Source organism: Centruroides sculpturatus, unplaced genomic scaffold, assembly GCF_000671375.1.
Source record: "Centruroides sculpturatus isolate CEXI.00-Female unplaced genomic scaffold, Cexi_2.0 scaffold1323, whole genome shotgun sequence".
NCBI classification, from domain to species: domain Eukaryota; kingdom Metazoa; phylum Arthropoda; class Arachnida; order Scorpiones; family Buthidae; genus Centruroides; species Centruroides sculpturatus.
In genome coordinates this window covers 166355-190412 of record NW_019385493.1, presented here as the reverse complement: position 1 = coordinate 190412, position 24058 = coordinate 166355, and the positions used below count along the sequence as shown (strand labels likewise).

Here is a 24058-nt window from a genome sequence, read left to right as displayed (position 1 = left end):
ATTTTGAGGCCCGTAGATGAAGAAGACGAGACCCCCCCAAATGATTTTACACCATAAACTAATAACGTTTAAGGTTTGGTCTATTTATTTACGGCAACGCCACAAACATGGTTAATCTTCCGAGAGGGGTGCCACTCGGGAGGAATTTTACGGGAAATTGGCCCTTTATTTTGGTACGCGAAGTAAACCAGAAAAACCTCGTGTGCTCGACCCGTGGCTGAAGGTCTAGCGAATAATCCCACCGTGGGCCTGACAGAAACCACCATGGATACGAATAAAAGACCCTCTCTTAGTGATCACGGGATGGAAAGAGTTAATTATTCTTATTTAACTTTAATAATAGTACCGTAATAAAGACTATATCTATATTTGTTATGCAAGAGTTAAGGAATTTGACACGATTTTCAAATAAAACTAGAGTTGTAAAACATTTGCATCTGATTACCATAATTATTTTCTTCGATTTCAACACGGTCGAACATTATGGCAAGGTGAAACCGAATTTTTTTTTATATTTTTTTTTTTCTAAACTATAATTTTCTAGGATATTTCGGTGGTAAAATCCCAGATTTTATAATCCATGTATCCTGTTGCTCACGTTATGCAATGCTCCAAGTTTAAAAACTTCTCTAGGACATAGAAAACTCTAGAGGTCGACTAGATTATTATATAACGTTAGAATAAAATAGCTGATTTATCACTAATTCTCTACAATGGAGGCAACCATTTTATACAGAATTCTATATTATTATTAGTAATCATTATGAATTTCTTTCCTTTCAAATTGCTTCATCTTCTGCTTAAAAGATGTAATGTTTACTTTAAAATTGCGGGAATATAAATTTATAAAAAACTAAGGAAAATAATAAGTTTTTTTGACAGTTTTATTCACTAAATAACTTATTATTATTTTAATTTTAAAGCTTCAGACTTTCGTTCGAAGGAGGAAATAGTTCGGAATGCTGGCAATTAAAACTATTTTATTTAAAGTACATTTGTACTTTAAACGACACACCACTGGCAGAGCGGATAAAGCCGAACACTGGTAATTAGTCGAGGGTTCTCACCTCACCAACGACTGGCAACGTGGAATTTCTAGGTTTTTTTCACGTGAATAACATCCAAACGGGAGCAAGTTTCCCACAGAAAGTCCTCCCGCTTCTTTATAAATATAATTCTTGTGACTCGTATCACGATTTTAACCTATTTACAAACACAAGAATGGGATTAAAATGGTTTTTTTATATTTATGTACAGTACGAAGCATTGCGGGCCAAGAGGTCTCCGTATCCTGAACACTGGGAGTTCGGTCGTGGGTTCGCGCCTCGCTCGGACGGGTGTACGGTGATTCTTCTTTAAAAAAATTTGTATTACTTTCACCTTAAGGGCATTTTCCGTGCTCACCGCGGCTCGGCCAAGCACACAATGGCAGCGACCGGGTGGTGAAGGATGTAACATCATCCCCGAAAAATTCCTTTAAAATATATTTAATTTATATATTAAATATTGAAACCATTTATCCGGTACTTGGTCCGTAAATGGCTGCTATAAATCATGCATATTAGAAGTACATTTTCTTATTTACCATTGCTAAAATAGTAAATTCCGTTGCAAAAAATAAAAAAAAATTATTATTTAAATAACGTGTCATAGAAGATAAATTAAGGACTATGTACTATCTATATTATATTTTCTATTTGTTTTATGGAAATTATGAAAATCTAATTACTTCTGTAATTTTTCTGTATGGCACGACCATTCTTATGGCATTATATTTATCACGAGAAGAATTTTCAATCGTTTCAAAAGGTACGAAGAAATTATATATACAGATAAAACCTGTATACAACGGCCACTGACTAGAACGTAAAAAATGGCCGTGTTTTGGAGGTTCCTTTTCTTTAAACGAAAGAAAATGGCCGCTGTTTAGGAGCGACCATTGTTGAAAGGTGGCCGTTAATGGAGATTGGATATACAAATTTAAACGAAAGAAAATGGCCGCTGTTTAGGAGCGACCATTGTTGAAAGGTGGCCGTTAATGGAGATTGGATATACAAATTTAAACGAAAGAAAATGGCCGCTGTTTAGGAGCGACCATTGTTGAAAGGTGGCCGTTAATGGAGATTGGATATACAAATTTAAACGAAAGAAAATGGCCGCTGTTTAGGAGCGACCATTGTTGAAAGGTGGCCGTTAATGGAGATTGGATATACAAATTTAAACGTAATAAATATTATCTTTTAATAAAATGAAAGAAAAATGAAGAAGGTCGACCCTAAAAACATTGATAGTATTTTTATCTCAAACAAGGTCAAGGATAGCGAAGATTCTTATAGAATTTTAAATAAAAAGTACAGGCCCAGGGGTTCCTCATAGTGCCAGGTTCTAAGCTGAGAACACGGCTCTTCTCCATACAAAATAAGAAGAAAATGTATCCAGTATGTTATAGTTTAGGGCCCGAAATATTTGGTAGGAGGGGGAAGCATCTTACACTTTATAGTTTGAAATCACAAGTCGAATTTCAGCCCAAAGAATGGTAGTTAAATAAATATTTTAAATAATCACTTAGATATCGATAAATATTTAAAATATATGCGAAATTCTTTAAAAAAAATTTACAGGTAATCATTTGATAGTGAAAATAACTTGCGAAACGTAACTCAAGGCCGAAAGAAGTCTTAAAGGATGTAAGTTGAAGGTTAAAATATTTACAAGACAGTAAATTTATTCAGTATAAATAGAGTGGTATATTTATAATTGTCACTACTTATATAATAAAAAAAAATCTCGTTCTTGCCAAATTTCCAACAAAGAATTTACGTTATTACTTTAACAGGTAAATTGATTAGAATTTAATAGAGGTTATAAAGACAAGAAACGTGCTAAGTCTAATAATTTACAGGAATTTAAAGAAAAATCTACAGAAATCTGCTCCTTAGACAGAATAAAATCTGTCTAGGAGGGGTGCCACCCTGGATCCGGGAGGCACCTTTCTTTCTGAACACTCCTCTAAAAATTTCCGAATCCTCCATTGTCTTTTGTGTGAAAATTGGCCCCTATTTAGCGTGAAGAAATCCCGAAAAACTACCAATGTTTAGTGGTTTAACACTATGAAATTATCACCATAAAAACCACTGAACATCGGTCGTGGGTTCGGTCTTTGCCACGTGTCTCCTCGACGTAAACAAATATAATAAGAATAATCATTTCTTACAATCGGAAATGAAATAAAACGGTAAGTAATGATGTTTTGTGTATTAGAAAATAATGTTTATTTTAGAAAATTGCCCATTTTTAAAAATAATTGGAGTTGTGCAATGCACTCGAATTTCCCATTTAAATTGTTATTCATCTTTTGATGGACGAGGAGGTAACATTATAATTCAACAATCCAGACATTAACGTACATAAGAGCTATTCAATTATTCTTTTTTCTTTCTATAATTTTCTATTTTTAAAATCAACAATTAGTAACTTAACCACACTTTCATAGACTTCTACTCTCAATGATGTCACAATCCATTGAGACTATTAAAAACACATCAGGGATGTATGCAAATTGTCTTTTGAAACAGAATTGCACGACGCTAATAATTTATTAATATTAATTATTATTTGTTTTTTCGCTTAATAAATGGAGGGATGAAGCCGGGTTTTCTTACCTAAATGGGTATTACACACGTGAGAAAACCGTTGGCGAGATGCGAACCCACGACCCAAATACAACAGGGTGAAACGAATTAATTTTATTTTTCTTCGTCGTGGGTTCGGCCAGGTCTACAATAGGAGGAGGCCGGATAGCGAGGGAAGAAACCCGAGTCTACAGTGTCCGAGCGGGCATAACCACGAAATATTTAGTCGTGGATTCGCGCCTCGCCAACGGACTTGCCACATACTTTTTGTGGGTTTTCTTCACGTGTCTAACATCTAAATAGGGATCAGTTTCCCCTTAGAAAGATCTCTCGGGAGGCATCTTTCTCGGTAAATTGCCCGTGTGTTGCGTTTCTATAAACAAAAAAACAAACAAGCAAACGGACACATCCGAGAGGAATCGTCCACAAAAAATCCCTGGGAGTTTTGATCCTATTGGATTCGATTCCGGGTCTTCCACATTGACAGATCGACGTCTTAACCTCTTGAATTATGAGGATTTTTATGATTTACGGAATAAGATAAGGCAACACAAGAGGCAATCTGTTAAGAGAAAAATATCACCTAAAGATAGAATATCTCCCCTGTTTAGGTGTTAAGCCACGTAATTTTTCTTCGAATAAGATCTGATAAACACTAGTAACGAAAATTCCCGCTCGAATTTCTATACAGAAATTTGGGAATTTTCAATACCGATAAACAATTAAACTCGTTAATTTATGAGATCCTATTAAAGTCAAAACACCGTATAGTTATTTGAATGCCAATAATAATAATTTGGCTCTACTTATGTTTAAATAAAAGTTAATTAAAATTAATAAAAACTGTTGAAACTTACGTTAATATATGAAATTCCGATCATTAAGTAATGCCATCATGAAGGATCCATCAAATTCTATCTGAATTTTTCATAACTCGTTTGGATCGAGACTGGGACCTGAAGTTTTTCGGGTTTTCTTCGCGTATCTAACATCTAAATAGGGTCAGTTTATCATAGAAAGTCTCCAGGAGCTAACGCAACACGTGGGTAATATGCCAAGGGGTACCCCTTGATATATTACCCACGTGTTGCGTTGTCATATTCCATTAATTCCAAATATTCCACATATTCCAAACGGACCAACCCCGAAAATTTCCTGGGATTTTTTGGCCCGTTCGAATTCGATTCAGGGTCCCCCAGAGCGGTAGACTGCCCTCTTGACCGCTCGGCTATCCTTCTCTTAATACTATAGACTATTAGTGTAATTTGGTAATACGATCTACCAAAAGGTGTGTCTTTTGGGAGGACTTTCTACGCTAAACTAGGTCCTGTTCAGATGTCAAACAGGCAAAAATAGCCTAGAAAACTTTACAGCCAGTTGCTGAGGTGCGAACCCACGACTAACCACCAAAGTTCAGTAGTTTTATGCAGTAGTTTCAGTTCTAATTTAATGCTTATTTAATGTATTAGTTATCTTGTATATAATAAATTTATATATATGTATAAGTACACTTAAAATACAATATATATATATATATGACTATATAATTATTTATAAACACTTTTTTCTAACGAATTTTTAGTACCACTTATTTAAACTTAAATAATAATAAATTATATATAGGCTATATATAGAATTTTGTAATCACTATTAGAACTACAAACAGGAAACATTTATCTATACTAACAATAATATTTTGGGGAAAATATTCTTTATTCACTACAAATATAAGGAAAGTCAATAACGCTATTAATTAATGCATTATATATTTAAAATATTTTTATAGCTAAGTTATGGATAGTGAACACAAGAATCGACATTTCGTAAGTTTCAAATCAGATAATAAAGAATGTAAGAATGAATCATTCCCGTTATTAACTTCGGAGAATTGTACCAATTTAATGAAATTACGAAACTATATCCGTAACAAAAATCGATAATATCTTTTAAGTGTTGACATTAAGAAAAGACTTAACGACAAAAATAAATTCCACATAAAATCTTAGAATTTAATCACAAAAATTCAACAGAAGGAACAATTTTTAAAGAATAAATAACCTATTTTCTTAGGTATAACTCTTAAAATAGTCGTAGGTTCTCTCCTAGAAAACTGGCTGGACACGTGGAGTTTTTTTCATTAGTAACACCTAAATAGGGGCCAGTTTTCTATAGAAAATCCCTCCAATGGAGGCATGCCTGCCTAAAATAAATAACAATTGATTTTTTTTAAACGAATGTCACTCAATTTTTAATCATACTTTTAAAATATATTCAATTTAGTAGTGGCTTGCCCCTGTACATCATACTTTCCTGCTAGCAATTGAGTCGTGCCAGTCATCTAACTCCTTTCGGGGAGAAAATGTTTGAATTGAAATAACACGACTCCCAGTTTGTATCGAAAGTTTACATAGTTAATCTGAGCCTCCTGCCCCTAAGGTTTCTATATCTGATTTCAGATTTTATCCATCTAACTCTGTTCTCCAGATTAAGGAAGGACAGAGACAATGGGAACTTATTAGGTCTATAGTTTTTTTTCAAATTGCAGCCCAATAAGAAAATTGGTTGGATTAATGGGATGAGGAAACGTAACATGTAAACGATCTATCAATGGGATAATGACTCTAGTGGGATTTCTATGGGAATTTGGCCCCAAAAAGCTAGCAGTCAGGTGCGAACCTGCTACCAGTGTTCGGTGGTTTTATCCACTTGGCCACTGGTGGACTATAACGAAAAAGGAACAAATTCGATTATGATGTATGCTAACGAAATTTAATTTAAAAATGATCATTTTAATGGGGAGAAAACAGTAAAAAAATCACGGGTTCGTACGGTGTTAAAGAGAAATTCTTTAGTTTCGAAAGCAATTAAGTGTAGAACATTTCACAACTCTAAACAGGATTTTCCCCCAATAACATGCAAATGATTACACCACCGAACAAAACTCTTGTACAGCAGTAGGCCCATTAATTAAACACGATGAGGTCATTTCCTTTTTTTTGTAAATCGTCAATAGACACGAACAAATATTACATATTATAAAAATAGATATTTCTCTTTCTAATTTAAAAAAAAATTATATAAGGATTATTAAGGGTTTTCCTATGTTAATTTAATTTAATTATAGAATAAAATTATTATGAAATTAAGTTTTGTTAATAAATTATTATAATTTAATGCATGATTTCTCTACATTACAACTAACTTTGATACGGTTTCGTGTTAAAGTGGTCAAATTATTAATCGAGAACGGAGTTAATATACGAAGATCGAGACCACATATAGAAAGATTAGGGGCAGGAGGCCTGTGTTAATTATATATCAGCCTACTCGAGAGTATATCTAGGTTTATAGATAGGAGGGGATGAGAAAGATGAATGTTCCCTTAGAGTAATTAAACAGAATTAGCAGATTTTATAATTATTTAACTGAATTAATCAATTTAATTATTATATTTTAAAATTTTTATTAATTTTCACACTTAATTAAACCATTTCAAATATTAAATTAAACTTCATTCGGGTCAGCCAGGTGTCTCAACTTAAGTCATGTTTGAATGAACTGAATTAATTGATATTTAAATCAATAATAATAATGACATAAAATTCATTTTTACTCAATAATGACGTATAAAAACTTTATAATTTTTAAAAGTTTAATTTTAATTAATGATATAATGTCTAGACTCTAAGAGTATGGAAACAGCATTTACAGGAAAAATTTCACTTAAAAATTCAGCCGGTAGGGCGAAATTGGCGCTGCTCTCGCCTTACTGTACATATTAGAAACTTTTTCTAAAGTGTTCCGTAAGTTAAACAGATGGGATAATTTTATTTCGCTTACTAATGCAATTTGCAGGAGTGTGAATCAGAAATGATAATTATTAAGCAGGATACTGTACATATGTGTACGTGTATACACATGCAGAAATAACAGTTCTGCCATAGAAACGTTGAGGTATACCAATACGTGTTAATGTTAATCGATATCAAAGTACCTCATTTAATAATATGAATACATTAAACACAATTTTATTTTGTATTAATACTAAAATATGGGAAATCACAATAGGTTTTTTTTTTACAATAAATATAATTATTTTTTCAGCACGCTCCATGTATTCGTCGTATTTACAGTATGAATCAATGTTAAAGGGAAAATTCCCTTTAATTTGGGGGATATTTCTGTTAAAAATATTACGTATGATTGAATTTTTCGAAGTTAAAAATCCCCCGAATTTTATTTACTTCTGAAAGAAATGTGTTAAAAGAATTTTTATAAATTAACAACCTTCTTCGGAGAATTCTAATTACTAGAAATGAATTAAAATCGTGTAATTACATTCAAAACATTGTTATTACATTCATTAATATCCTCTTTAATTGGGTTCTTTATCCTTAATTCGTAGATAGATCTAAAGCGACTTTTACAATATATATTTTTCGCTGACCTCAACGCTTGTGTTTGGGATCTCTCCACCCGTTTCTGAATCACGGAACACTGTTAGTTTGGTCGTGGGTTCGCACCTGATCAATGGGACGACATGGAGCCCATCGATCAGTGACTAAACTACCAGTGTACAGGGTTTCTTCACGCTTCTAACATTTAAATATGGGCCAACTTCCGGAAGGACTTTCTATGTAAAATGAATTGTTGGAAAAGACCTGTATAAACGACAACAATGATCTTCAAAAATTTTTTATTGCTGCCACAATTTAACAAAATATTTTCAATATTACAGTTTCGTAAAAATAAAAATCCAGTTTATAATTTTAAACATTCAAAAAGACTTCAAATAATGCATTAAAATAAGCATTTGTTTTGAAGTTTTAATGTATTTACATCACTTTACATCAATATACAATTGCTGTGTATATTCAATCTACAATGCTTACAATATATTTCTAATTCTGATTTGGCATTTATAATGAAAAAATATACACACTCTTCAGCAATTAAGAAAGTTTTCGAATGCACTTAATTGGATTGATTGATTTCAATATGGCATAATTTTTATAATTTTAATTGTTTAATAAATTATAAAATTTTAAAAAGCCGCAACACTAAAATCTACAATGGTGATAGAAAAAGGGTCAGTAAGACCATTGGATGGTACAATTTTAAGGTAAAAATGATCAAAATGTGCTATTTAAAAGCAGTATATTATATAAATTTATAAAAAATATCTTCAAAAAAATCAATTCTTCAAATTACAAATATGGCAAAGCAAAAATTAGGAACACTTTGATTAAAATTTATACCTATCTTTACATTATAGCAGGTTTATAAAATACTACATCCCCAGCAACAGGACTGCGGATAATCTGGAAAGTAGACTTTATTCTCAAATCCGTATACGAAGAACTGTCCGCTTCTGTCTTTCCAATTGTATTTTACTTCGGCCACCGGAACAATTCTTACTTTGTGTCTCTGTCAAATTAAAAAACATTAGATTTTAGTATTTGATTTAAACATTTACAAAAAAAGAAAAAAGTCAGAGTAATGTTTTCGTACTTGTTGTAGAATTCGTTCCATTTGAAATGCTTGGTTATGTTTTTGTACCAGTTGATTAGATGCATCATTAATACTAGGTTGAAAATGATTGATGGGCCATACCTAAAAATACAATAATTTAAAACAAGAGCTTGAACTTGAAAAGTATTAATTTAAATAATATACTACAGTATCTAGATTTATTTTTTCCAACTGATATTTTATCATCTTGAAGTTGATTTAAGTAGTTGCTTTGACGAAATATGAAAAGAACTCTCAAAACTCCTATTCGACACTACGATTTTGCCACAGGCAATGCTGTATTTGTTGGTTGGTGCATTGATTGTAATCATTTATCTGGATGTGTTGTGTGAATGGTTAATTCCATATCTAGATGACGACATTCCAAATATGGTTTTTCAGAAAGATAGCATTCTACCATATGTCCAAAATTATTCGAGGTCTTACTTTAACTGGCTTCTCCCTCAACAGTTCATTGAGCACACAGTATTGATGTTTTAAGCATGGGAAGTGTGCAGTATTCGTAGAGATTCCTCTTCGAATATTTAACACTATTATTGTGCAATATCTTTAGACACGAGTGCTGAAGTTTAAATTTACAAAATTTAAGAAATTTCTTAAAAACAGACGATACATAAAAAAATGTCTTCTAACTTTGTCCCTTTGCAAGTACGTGAGGAAATTAACAGTTCCACTGTGGAGTTGACCTTTCATTTGAGACTACTCGATATGTAAAATGTTAAAGTCATCCCTCTGACAATGGCAAAATTAAAAATTAATAAATACATTTTGTAAATTTAAACTTATTTGTCCTGGCAATTTTTATTACGTCTCGTAATTTTGCATATAGTGAATAGAAGTATTGCTTCCGGTCAGTGAGATATAGAAGTTCATACTTAACTGAAATAACTTTGTATTTATAGGCAACTAATTATATACAGGGTTCTTACTCAAATTTTTCTTTTTAATTCCATGACTTTCTCCGATCGACTTTGTACAAATTCCCCAACCCTCACATCCCTTACAAGTATGGCACACTGACAAAATAAAACAGCATTTGACTTACTATGTATGTACATACGTTATTGCTTCACCAACTTTTTAGTTAGTTATTTTTTCTATTTAACACTTATGTTTTTTATAATTGCCAAATTATTGAAACTAAAAATAAAATGTTTTACTAAAGTAGTTTATCCTGTTATTAATCCTCAACAAAAGAAAAAAAGCCATTTATTATTATTCATTAACAAATCCTGTATAATCCATGTACAAAAGTATATATTAATGGCTACACTTAGTCAAGCATATTGTCAGCAAAAAAAACAAGGCAGACAAGTTGGCAAATTCCCTAACTCTTCCTGATTGACAATTTTTGACAAATTTCCTGACTTTCTAAACACTAATAAAAATTCCTGACTTTCCAGGTGCATAGGAATCCTGTATATATTTTATTAAAAACAAGAACTTACCCTAAGCTGTTGTTCTTCAAAGGCAATGTGGCCGGTTACATCTCGGATTAACTCATCTGGCAAATTTGTTTGCTCGACGATAAAATCATCAACATGATTTTTCCTAAAAAAAATTAAAAATCAAGACAAAACGTTATTAAATAAGTCAACTGAATTTTTCAAGAAAATAAACAAATCATTTGGACTAGCATTTGTCTACATCTAACTAAATTGTTTTTATTAAAAACAATCTTAATGAATTATCAATACCACCTTCTGTTGCTGAGAAATTTTTATTAAACAAATGTTTTCAACCTAATACAATAGGCCATCTTCAGGTGTAATTGAATTTGAATGCCTTTTCAAAAATGGAAGATTTTAATAAACGTACATCCGAACTCTTAAGTTTAAATTTAAAACGAAATATTAGACAAATTAACAATTAAACAAAACAATTAAATTTTGATGCATTTTGTTTTTTATTTAAGGGTAGGTGCTGACTAAGAATTATATTTTATGCAGAATTTCCATGCAAAAGATAGTCCATCTGCATCTCTGGCATTTGTGCATCTATCCTTTAATTTGCTTTTATAAATTTCAATTTTTTCTTCATTCATAGACTTAAGGAGCACAAGTATGAATTTAAAAAAAAAAAAAATGGAGCATTGCAACACAGTTTTGTCCAGTATGGCACAAGCAGAGGACTCCATAGTTAAATGGAATGAAGAGAATATCCTCAGAGCTGTGTTCCTCATCATTAGCAATGAACAAAGAAAAAAAATTGAAATTTATAAAAAGCAAATTAAAAGGATGGATACATAAATGCCAGCGATGCAGAAGAACTACCTTCTGCATAGAAATTCTGCAAAAAATAAAAATTAAAATATAAAAATCTTTAGTCAGCATCTGTTCTTATATTTTGATGCATTTTGTTTATTTTATTATTTCTATTTAAATATAAAATAATATTAAACAGTTTAACTATTTTTAAAAATTTAAAATTATTTTTCGTTATTGCCAAAAACACTTTTCTATGAACTGGAATTGGTATAGACCAAATAATGGTATTTCACCTGTTTATTGTCTATGCAAAATAATGTTGAGTTGGCATACTCTAATTTTAAATCTTGTATTTATACACCATCATGAAATATTAACAGTAACTTACAACCTTACACATGTTTCCAGCTGCAAAAAGAAAAAAAAAACACACTGTAGATTGTTTTGGTTCCATTTAGTGGCCAGCTTCAGGATTCTACAGAAAATTTCTGTTGCAAGCCAAATATTTTAAACTTTCTGGAATGTTTTTCAAATTGTTTTTCAAATTGTCACCAGTTCCAATCATCATCATCATATTTAAAACTAAACATTTCTTATCACATTAACACCCAAATATTTAAGAATGTAAACATAGATTACAATATAAATTAATAAAATAAAATGAACTTTTTCTAAGAACATCCAACAAAATCATTTCTGTATTATTGTGTATTGGTGTATTATTGTAATGAGAAATTTCCAGGCCATAGAAATTAATTCAGCATCTTTGCCATTTATACATTTGATAACAAAAGGCTTAGAACACTTTAAGCATTGAAAATTTATAAAAGATCTTACATCATAGAAAAGTGTTTTTTAATTAACTTGATTGTTTTATTGCTAGATATATCATTTATGTTCAGTAATTCTAGTCCAAGCCATTAAAAAAAAATTATAGCACATGAGAAAGCACATGGAAATAACTGCCAAACATTACCTATTTCATGACATTTAAACGTTTTAACTTTTTACTTGGCAAAATTTAAAATTTATGTATTTTAAACAATGCAACATTCAGCATTGATTAGCGTGTGAATTTATTTGGTACAGCTAATAATAGATATCTATTACTGAATTCAAAGACTACATCCATAAACTAATCAGAAAATCATTATTCATAATAAACACAGCATTATTTCTTATAAATTATATATCATTTTGTCAAAATGTGTATTTGTTTTAAAGTTATAAACTATAAGAATTAAGTTCAAATTTGAAGAGATTTCTTATAAAAACTGATACTATTCATTTAAAATTATATCAAGATAATTTACAAAAAGAAATTTTTTTTTTAAGGATAAAAACATCAATTTTTTTACTTGTCTATACTTTTAAATTTAAAAATCTTACCAAGTAGCAGTCAGTTTTACATAGCATTTTAAACTTCCTTTTCCAGAACAAGTCCTACATTTGACTAGTCCAGTACCATTACATTTATTACACCTACAGAGGAAAGATGAATTTAATAGAATTCTGAAATATTTATATGAAATAAAACATGAAATTATGCTAATTGTGTGAAAAACATTAACAATTAAAAATTTTAAAAATTTATTGTATTACAGTAGAGCATCGATTATCTGACCCCGGTTAACAGACTGTTCTAGTTGGCAAATTTCAAATGTCTGCTAGTGATGTGGCACTACAATATTTGGCTATGTCTTGGCTACTTTAATATTATTTTTGTTAAATTTTTGCGTGTTTTAGCTGGCATCAACAGTTCGACCATTGAAGGGAAGCCAGTATTTAAACAAGACTTAATTTTCTAATTATGAGTGATTGTTTGTTTTGTGAGCAATAAAAAAATTTTAAAATAATTTTTAACGATACAATAGCAACGATTATTATTTTTAAAAAATTTGTTAGGCTAAACATCGATGAAAATTCAACGCAAAGTTGGTTAATAGCGATATACTAATATACTAATTACATGGGATATACTAATATCCTAATACACTATACTAATAATGTATTTTTTCCTTCTTTTCAATTATCTGATTTTTTCAGTTATCCGACCAACGAGTTCCCAATTGAGTCAGATAATCGATGCTCTACTGTATTTATATACTATACAAATATTGTAGCAGATAATTTTACTTAAGAAACATCAAAATCTTAATTTGTCCAGAGTTTTCAGTAATTCCATGTTAGTATGTCAAGTAGTCAACTAGTATGATTTGATAACTGTCAGATATAATGGGTGATCCAGAAGTCCTTCACCATAGTCATTGCATGCAATGGCAAATGTATTTTTCCCTTTTGTTTAGTACGGGGGATTTTTTGTTTTTGCTAATAAGTAATGAATGCATTAATGTGTTTTTGTACATAATGTACAAATAGCTGCAGATATCAAGATACTTCTAGATTATCTAGAATAAAACTATCAAAGATTTTTAGATTTCCAATAATGTTGGAAACTATAAATGTACCACGTATTTACTGACCTAAAGTCATTGCATCTACCAATTTGGCTGAACATTAGAGCACCTTTGAGCAATATTAGTGAAGAAATGTTAAGGCACAAAGTAAAGCTTGAAGCCTTTTTGTGCAGTGATGCTTGTTTTCTTGATTTATCATCATGGTGACATTATTTCATCCAAAACATCATGTTGTTGTACTCTGTGTAATGTGTACTTTACTCACATGTTGAGTCTTACTGTCAAATCTGCTTCCACTATTCAAAACATTCAAAAGTTTCCTGCATTTAGATGTCTTTGCTGAGCTTTATGTTTCAACCCGGTCGATTCCCCAGTTTTTTGTATTTCAAGCATTTTTCAGTCAATTTCAGAATAGAATGGTTTGTGATAATTCTATATGCACCTGATAGTCATGTGATAGCTTGCAGTAAGTCATGCTGTGTGATAATTGAATAATATGCCAAAATTTTAAAAAATGAAGTATTATTTTATACTCAATATTTTAAAATAAAACCTTCAGAAGTGCAAATAGGAAATGGTTAGCTCTTGAATGAGCTAGTAAACTAGATTGCTTGGTAGCTTGGTGTCACTATTCTCTTGTAAATCTAGGCAACAAAATTCTGATCACGTATGTCCAAAACAATTCAACAAATTTATTCAAAATTTAAGATTCCATAGTAGTCATCATGGATACTAACAATTTTAAATTTCATCCAAACTATCCCTTGATCGTGTAGATATTAAGAGTCAAAGATGCCACTGTAACATTAACACACACAGTACTCTATAATAAAGCACTGCCACATCATGATAAGTTTCTTAAAATGGTATCTGAAACACTTACAAACGTTTCAGCCTTTTTTAAACACGAATTTAGACTTTCTCGGATAGACATACATTAAATATTTTAAAATCAATGCACTTTGATATAAATGCAACCCACATCCCAATAAATGTAACCTGAACGCACATATTGCTACCAACATACAGAATGACAAATGTAGCAATAATGAATTTAATGTAATGTAAATACATGTAGTTCCATCTAGAACATTCTTAACCTTGTGCAAATTGTTCCACCTAAGCTGTATACTCAAATATGCCACAACACTTTTGGAAAAAATATACTAAACATGCACTATACTTTAGATAATTAGTAGATAAATGTATAATTACCTAATTATTTATTAATACAATACATGTAAATTATTTTGTAACTTAATTTATTGGTTTATTTTGAAATAATTTTATTGATATGCTATGTAATACAAGTTAAGGATACAAAGCATAAATTCATGTACAGAGATAGTAGTACAGGGAACTATTTTTGAATGATATTCTAAACTCTTTAGAATAATTCTAATAGAAAGGTGGTTTCTGAGATGCTTTGCTAACATTAAAATTTTTAAATTTTGAAATAGAATGAAGAAATAGGAAGGTTTGTTTAATGATTTCTTAAAGGAAAGATTAAAAGTAAACAAACCTGTGTCTTCCAATTCCATTGCAATGATTACAAGTTTCATCAAATCTTTTACCATCGCCATTACACCAAGTACATAATTCCTACTTAATATACAGAATTTTATAAATTTTAAAAAATATTCAAAATTTCAATTTTTATGGAAAAAAAATCAGGTTTTCCACTGTTATTTTAATGAGTTTAAAGTAATTTTATAACTTTTCAGCAAAGAAATAATGAAAAACATGAAAATTATACACAGTATATATAAAAAAAATAAATTTTATTTGATTTTTTATGTATCAATTTAATAAACCAAAGTTTCAAAAGATGTTACTTTAAGCTTTAAAATACATTAAAAAGAATACATTTGAAATATAACCATCAGTTTTCCTGCAATTGTGGTATTTAAGTGTATTAAAAAGAAAAGAATGCAAGATAACCTTAAGAAAAATAAGTCAGCTAAAAGTATCATATATTTATTAATTAAACAAGGTGGTTATTTAAATCAATCCTCTGGAATTGAACCAAAAATATTACACTTCAAATCGAGTCACAAGATGAAGCTATCAGTTTCATCATAGATGCTATAATCAGTGAAAATAAAATCAACTTCATTTTCTTAAATGGAAATCTCCATTTTTTTTATTACATATTATTCTACCTCAAACTTTTAGATAAAACTGTTTAAAAATGCACTTATCAGAAGTTATGAACCTTTGACCTTTTATGTGGCTCTCAAACTATGCATGCATCTTTGGATATCTACAAAGCTTATTAGGGTGAAAAATCATTACTATATTATTATTTGGTGGAATCATTCTTTCCTTCAAATAATGAACTAAAACTCAAGCCACAGCTCAAGTTCATCTTAAATTTACTCAATAATTTTTTATTTTAATTAAATTTTTAGCAGAATATTTAATTAACATGAGTGACCATCACAGATTTCTCCTATGGCAAATGATGTTCAAAGACATCACCATTTTTATAACTTTTCAGGTCTATAGCCTTCGATATGGTCAATGACTGCTTTATCACTACTTTATGAATGTCCTTGGTAATTTTATTAAGTATATTTACTGTTAAATAAATTTAGTAATTTGTCATATACTTCTAATCCAGATGTAGCTCTTGTTAGACTAGAATTACTTGGATAAAGGAAAGAATAAAATTTTTGATCTGGCTTATGCTTTAAATAATTTAATGAAATGATACAATTACTAGTCAATCTGCAAATACACAATAGGAGAATGCATATTACAACATGCTTATACACTCCTTTTCACTAATCAGCCATATTCCATAGATTGTATTTCTACTGTAATGCATTGAATTCTAGTCCAGTGGAACATATTTTGCATTATGACTTTTTGCAATATAAAAGAACATGTAAATGTATTTTATATTGTGACCAGTAATATAGTATGTTTTTTAACCTTTTAGTTTTTAAATTTGTAAAATCAATAACGTAAAATATTCATAATGTTATTTGTTACTATTATATGATTCTAAATTAAAAACAAGCTTAATATGCAATAAAAATACAAAGGTTCTCATTTAAGAAAATATAGTTAGTGCAATAATTTACGTAAATGCAGGCCATCTATGACGAACCTGATAAACTTAGGCCATAAGATGACACTAACATTTTTTGTAGGCTGTGTATTTTGAGTTATTCCAGTGGTCTGATTAAAACGGACCACCACCGTGTATATTGGCCGGTAATAAACATTCATATTGTTCTTGGCTGCTGTTATTGAAAAAGTTATTACATTTTAAAAAATTTTTCAATTATTTTAAGTTATAAATACATAAGAATAAATTTTATACTAGTTTAATGATTTAAAGTTTAATTCAATATTAAAAAAATTACCGTACAACCACCATGACATTTAGGACATCTTTCCCTGCATGCTCCCACACAAACATGACAAGACATGGCAGAAGCTGTATGAGGAACTTCCATTGTTTGTACTGAATCACTAAATTCCCTTGTTGGTGCCAATGGTATATCCCAAGGACCAGGTGCAATTCCATTCATAGGTGTATCTAATATTTCACCTATAAAAATTTTGCCAAATTTTATTAATAAAAAAAAATACCAATTTCGTATTTAGTTAGGAATGTATAATTAGTTAATAAAAAATATTATTTTTTAGTTACAAAATTTCTAGTTCAATAATTATAAATTAGCAAAACTAACAACAGGGATGCACAACCTTTTTTGAAGAAGGGCCAAATTAGGATTAAGTTTATTGACTGGAGGCCGGACCTCCAAGTGATTAATGCGATGTCTGATGCAATTTGCGAGATTCTTTGTTGTATCGTCATGTGGTTAAGACTGATTGTTTGAAAACACTGTCTTCTCAGGACACATCTCACTTGCGAAGATAAGACACTTTTTTATCATATCGCCATCTGTGAAAGGTTTCCCATTCTTGGCTATTAAAGCAGATATTTCTAGGCTGGCTTCAACAGCCGCATCCAATTCTCCAGATTGTTTCTTGAACACATTTTGTTGGCTGATTAGTGATCGTCGTAACGATTCGATTTTCCGTTTGCGTTCCGTACCTTGCAGAAGGAAATCCTTGTGTTGGCTTTCATGATGTCGCTTCAGGTTGAATTCTTTTGGCACTGCTATTGTTCCATTGCACAAAAGGCAAATAATGCTGTTGTTCTGTTGCACAAAACAGTACTTGTTAGTCCACACTTCCACTTCTTGAAACTGATGATTCTCGCGATTGACCTTGCGTTTAATGCCCGGCGCCATACTGTTCACTCTGCAAAACAATGTCTCATTGTGCCGAAAATTCTGAGGCCCGCAACAAATCATGTTTGAGATAAGGCAAGCTAGACTACCACGTGCTTTGTTCTGTATCCACTCTGACCAAAGACTAAAGAGGCGGGGACAGAAGACTATTACGCACACGTGGCCAGGCAGGTCTTAATTCGTTCGACCCCTGTCCGGGCGTCTCCACCATTTCTCAGAATTTGTGAGTCAGATCGTCAACATGCCAGGTGCAGGACACTAATCCATCATAAATGTGGTTACCATTCTTACCTAAATTATATTTATGGCCCGTCAGTTTTACCCCCGTGTTCAGAAATGAATCAAAAGTGATTAACACAGTGCAGTGGAAAATCTGAATATTTTAAATATAATTATTAAAATTGCGATATCTCGTTTCAAATTGGCACTAGAATCAATCTGTTTTTTTTTTTTTTCCTGTCCTAAATATATCACAGTTTACGACTGTTAAATTTCAAATAAAATAAAAATTAAAAATAATAATTTAATTTTAAATTTACGAAAAAAAGAATGTAAAAATAAAAGTAAATAAAAAGTTCCAATTAATTTACTACTTAAATAACCTAAATATATCTGTTTTCTTTCAAACAAAAAAAACCGCAGCTTTCTAGCTACACGGAATCATTTTACAACCCTCTTTGTTGACAAGTTTATGGCTTGACGCGGTTTGTAATAATTATTAAATCCAAAATATTTTAATGCAAATGGCTTCCTTTTAGTCGTAATGACTCTATTCCAACTACAGTATTAATTTTCTTGGTCCAACTTAATAATAATAAATTTGATGTGAAAAATTTTTTTTCTATTCTTTGTCTATGGAGAGATATTGTTGTAAATTATTGGTTTTATAGCTTTTTGTACATTCCTTTTTGAACTCTGGTTAGTTTTTTTCTAGTTTGAATGACATTAGGTTGACGAATAAGCGTCTTTTCAGAAAAGATTGATTCAAATTCGACTATACCAATCAGAATCTAGAATGTAAACAAATGCTAAAAAAATCTTTATTTTCATGGTTTTTCAGCACTATTTTCACTTATTTTTGTTATTTGACGCTATTTAGACGAATAGGCAAGTTTTCCGAAGCATAAAATTGAAGATTTCCCGCCAAAATAGAAACTTCCCGATAACATCGGAAATGACGTTCTAATATCATTTTAAAATATTCGATATCTAAAGCAGAAAGTGTTAGCTAAAAATAGACTTATTTATAGAACAATCCCCATTTCTCACCTCAGGGAAAGTCATAAAACAGTTGGGTGCTAATGACTTTGTGAAAGGGAAAAAGTTCTACACTTAGAAACTTCGAAAGAAGGGATTTGGCCTGTACCGTCCGCGGGCCGCATAAACATTGATAGGGGGCCGTATGTGGCCCGCGGGCCGCAGGTTGTGCACCCCTGCTAACAAAGATGGTTTATTGTAATTATAAGATATAAAAACATCATCAAGCCATTCTCCAAATGCTTTTAAATATCAAAAACTGATCACCTGGAAAATAGCATGTATTATAACAGATCCATGTCTCAACCTTAGAAGTTGATGTCTAAGTATAGGCACTGCAGGACACGTTTTCAATATGCTAATTGACTTGAATAATTTAACATGTTTGCTACATACAGAGTTTGTTTTTTCCTGAAATGTATATCCTATTTGTCAGATGCTGCTCATTTAAAATTGGTTTTAGAGTACAAAGATGATATTCACAACGAGTCAAATTACAACAGGTCCTTTTCTTTTTGGTGTACCAACATGGTATTTGATGGTTTATTATTATTCTCTATGTTTCATGTATATTTCTGACTTCACTAAAAATAGCTACATTTAAAATTCATAAAAGAATTAAAAAAACTTATTTGCTGGATTTTTGGGTTATATTTAGGCTAATATTTTAATAAAGTCAATTGACTAGGCCTCCATCTTTTGGCCAAAAACATTAGAATGGAAAAATTATTGCTGATTATATCATTTATGTATCTCACTATTTTTTTAGATAAAAATTTTTTTATAAAAACTGGGTGCATAAGTAGTATAAATGTACTAAATTTATCACCAATTTGTCATGGCTTCCATGTCAGTCCTGACTAGGCATCAAAGGTGCCGACCCTCCAGTAACATTAATATGATGAATTATTAAGATGATCTTTTAAACAATTTTTGTTAAATCTATAAGTTATAATAGAACTTAAAAAATCTATGCATTAAGAAAACTGCACTAAAAATTCTAGTTATAAGGACTTAAAATTATTATACATATAAAAATTTGTTAAGCTGGCACCAAATAATCAAAATGTCTAATAATAATAATCTGCATCCTGTAAAAAAATAGCTGTGTTATTGGCATCTTTTCACATGATGATGATGGAACTGTTTTTATCTAGTAAGAGTAATTAGAATAATTCAATCTACTATGCAGCATAAATTGTAAACTATGCTTAGTTGGCATATTGTGCTAAATGAACAACACAGAACACACACACAACTCTAATGAAGTGATAATCAGTGTGTGAGAATTATTTTCTTTCCCATAGGACAATGCAGAAACATCATACCTAAAAAAACAGGTCTTTTTTAATACTGAGTGTTGGGATTAGAATCGTTTGGAAGCACAATTCCTGCTCTTTTCTGTTATTTCAAACTAGTAATGGTCAATGCTGCGAAAGTTGGATGGAGATGTGATCTTTGGTTTTGAATGCATAGTTGTTAATTGGCTGCTGATCATCGGACCACCTGCAGCCCTCTGACAGAGCTACAAAGAGCTGATTGGTCAATCAATCCTGCCATCAATCCATATAAAAAGGTTGAAGTTTAGGCAGGAAAGTTAAGTTCAGTTTAAGCTTAGCTTAGGACTTCACATTGGAAGGGAGTTGGTCAACAGAACTCATTTAAGAAAGTTGGTTAATGTTAAGCTCAAGGCAAGGTTGCATTCGTCTTGCTGTTTCTTCGACAAATGCCGGAAGGAGCTTACATCTAGCTAAGTCTCAGGGATTGCATTGCAAGGTGTCTTTCCGACGGACCTCTTCAGGATTAATGGACTATTTGAACTCTAATTTATTGTGTGTGTGGGGGGGGTGTGAAACCTACATTGTAAATATCTTCAACGTTGTAAGTTTGTAAATTTAACTGACGTTATGAAGTTTTTAAGTGTGACTCTGAGTAGATATAGTTTTTCTTAATCGTACATTCTTAATTTATAGTTGATGCTTTATATAATTCATTTTTAAAAGCATTTGATTACATGGATTTTTTGTCCAATCAGATAATGTATATAATCCTTTATAAAAATATTTGAAATTACCATTATATGGATCAAATGCCCATTTTGTTTCACGTTTTTCTGCAAATGTTTCCAATTTATACTAAAGATTAAAAGAAAAAAAAAAGCTGTAAGTATAAAATAATGATATTATTGAAACAATTTTTAAACTTTAAAACAGCAATTACATATTAAATCAATAGATTGAAGTATTATAAAATAAAATTTAATGAATTTTCACAATATTTCATAGAATTTTAAACACATTGCATAAAATAATAAATTTGAACTCTCAAAATCTTTTACACTTTAATATCAATTTAATTTCTTAGGCTATTTGTGAGTACAATTATGTTTAGTAAAATATATATTTTGAGTAAACTGTTATATGCACCACTTTCGTTTTACTGATATATAATTGTTGTTGTGGCAGTTCTAAGAGAAGTTCATTAACAAGAAAAGCAACTTCAGTTTTGATCTACAAGGAAAAGTCTGTTGTATGTGCATTTTCAAATGTCATTATTTATCAGAATTAAAATTTTTTAAAAAGATTTTCCAAACTCTTTAAAAACTTTAAATTTCTAATAATCATATATGCTGACATGCAAGATGACTTGGCATGCATGTCATTCCCAAAACACAATGAACTATTAATACTCTAGACCAAATGTGGATATGATAAGGAGTAGATGAAAGCGAATAAGTTCATACCACTTTCATCAAGACACTACTCAGAACCAATGTACCCTCTAATTATATATATATAAAAATCTTATTTTTTACTATAAAAATTATTTTAATAGAATTTTAATGTCTTTTAAATTATTTAAAAAAGATTAAAATTCATTTTAAAACATACTTTTATACAAAATGTTATCTTTTGTCACTAATTTAATGTATTTAATCGAAATATATGCAGCAATAATCATTTTGCAGACAGAGTGAGAAGTAAGTAAACAACAATTCAAATCGGTGTGCATGCTCGCCTGAGCGGCACACAAATTCTCGTGCGTAGCAACAATTTGAGCAGTGCGCGGCCGCGCAGCTTAGAGGGAACATTGCTCATAACATATTTTTAAATTCTTTTATATCTTCAAGATGGTTCAACTATAATATAATAGAACAACAAAAGAATTATGAGATATATTAAAACAAACATATATATTTCAAAAGAAATTAAAACTTCATTAATAAAGGTTTAGAATATAGTAACCGTAACAAGTGGAAGTCAGTAGATTTAATTACAAGTCTGAATAAAATTTAACTCATTTTTCAAGTTTGTTGCTGTAGAAACATTAAGTGTATGATTAAAAAGGTTAGAATTAACTTGAATATCATCAAAAATTTTAATACGAAAATTTATCCTCATAATATTTATATATTCTAGAGCAATTTTTAGAAAAAAAATTATTGAGGTAATTAAAGCAGATAAATCTAGAAAAATAATAATTACAATCAATTACCAACAGATCCAATAAATTTATATTAATAAACCAAACACACCTGATTTGTATTTGCCGAGTTATTTTCTTTATTCGAACGATATTCGGCCTATTTGTATAGGCCTATTTGTATTGGAACGAACAACGTTAAAGCCTATTCAGGCTTTAACGTTGTTCGTTCCAATGGAACCAATAGTTCGAAATTCATTTGAATTTGAACTTTTAACAACTTATGTGTATAAATAAATAGTCAACAATAATATCAAAAACGTGTTGCAACTTAACAATAACATGAAAAACGTAAATTAAAAATAAATATATGATAAAATGTAATCTAAAATTGCATTGCAATTTAACAATGAAAAAACAAAAAAAATTATATCAACTTTAACTGAGTCTGAACTACTAATTCTTAAAAAACTCCAGATCATAAAAATGTTTATGGATTATTAAAACCCATTCTTTTTTCAATTTTATATTTCCAAGCCATTGGTAATGCTTTTGCATCTAGGCATCTGTCCCTCATCTTACTTTTGTAAATCTCTATTTTTTCCATTTCCATTGTAATGGAAGGTGAGTGCCCCGTCCTAACAATCTTGGCTTCATCCCATTTGACTATGGCTCTGTCTGACTGTGCCATACTTGCTAATATTGTGCTATTGAGTCTTATTTATACTATATTTGTGCTCCTTTACTCGTACGTAGGAGTGACCAGAAGAAACCTTAAGTATGAGTAAAGTAGCACAAATATAGGAGCACAAATTACCATTAACAGAGTTATTCATTCCTTTTGATAAGTGATTGCAATTCAAGCAACAATGCTATATAAATATAGTATAAAAATGAACCTGTAAAAATACTCAAGACATATGCATAATGTGATTTTAGCACCACTTCTTACACTTTAACACACCAAAATCAGTTGAAAAAGTTTTATATTACCTAAAATAAACATTTGTCCATCTCGAATAGACATCAGGTTATGCAAGCCTAACGTAGAACCAAAAAATATTTCAAACTTCTTTGCATCACTTTTGCATCATTTAGCACTGTTCACCCCATTTTTAAACTTTCAAGCACCATAAAATCCTATCCTCGTTATTATATTAGTGAAACAGAAAATTTGGAATTAGGTTGAAAGAACAATTCTATTATATATTAAATCTGATGTAAGTCAAGTTGTGTTTTTCAAACATTATACAGTCAATAATAGTAAGAGAAATGAGGAAAATGTTAAAGTATTAAATTATGAAAGAGATTATAGCTGT

At 30.5% G+C, this 24058-nt stretch overlaps 1 protein-coding gene across 1 annotated transcript in view; it reads right to left on the bottom strand.

Moving 5' to 3' along the window:
- Positions 1 to 8339: 8339 nt before the first annotated feature.
- LOC111639494 (protein SSUH2 homolog) overlaps positions 8340 to 24058 on the bottom strand; it is a 31035-nt gene continuing 15316 nt past the window's right edge. The window contains exons 6-12 of the mRNA XM_023385384.1: positions 21391 to 21451; positions 17163 to 17350; positions 15311 to 15390; positions 12761 to 12853; positions 10613 to 10715; positions 9144 to 9245; positions 8340 to 9059 (exon numbers count right to left, since the gene is read on the bottom strand). Of these exons, the coding sequence (XP_023241152.1) occupies positions 8913 to 9059; positions 9144 to 9245; positions 10613 to 10715; positions 12761 to 12853; positions 15311 to 15390; positions 17163 to 17350; positions 21391 to 21451 (774 nt within the window). The 3' untranslated portion in view covers positions 8340 to 8912. The remainder of the gene's footprint in view (positions 9060 to 9143; positions 9246 to 10612; positions 10716 to 12760; positions 12854 to 15310; positions 15391 to 17162; positions 17351 to 21390; positions 21452 to 24058) is intronic.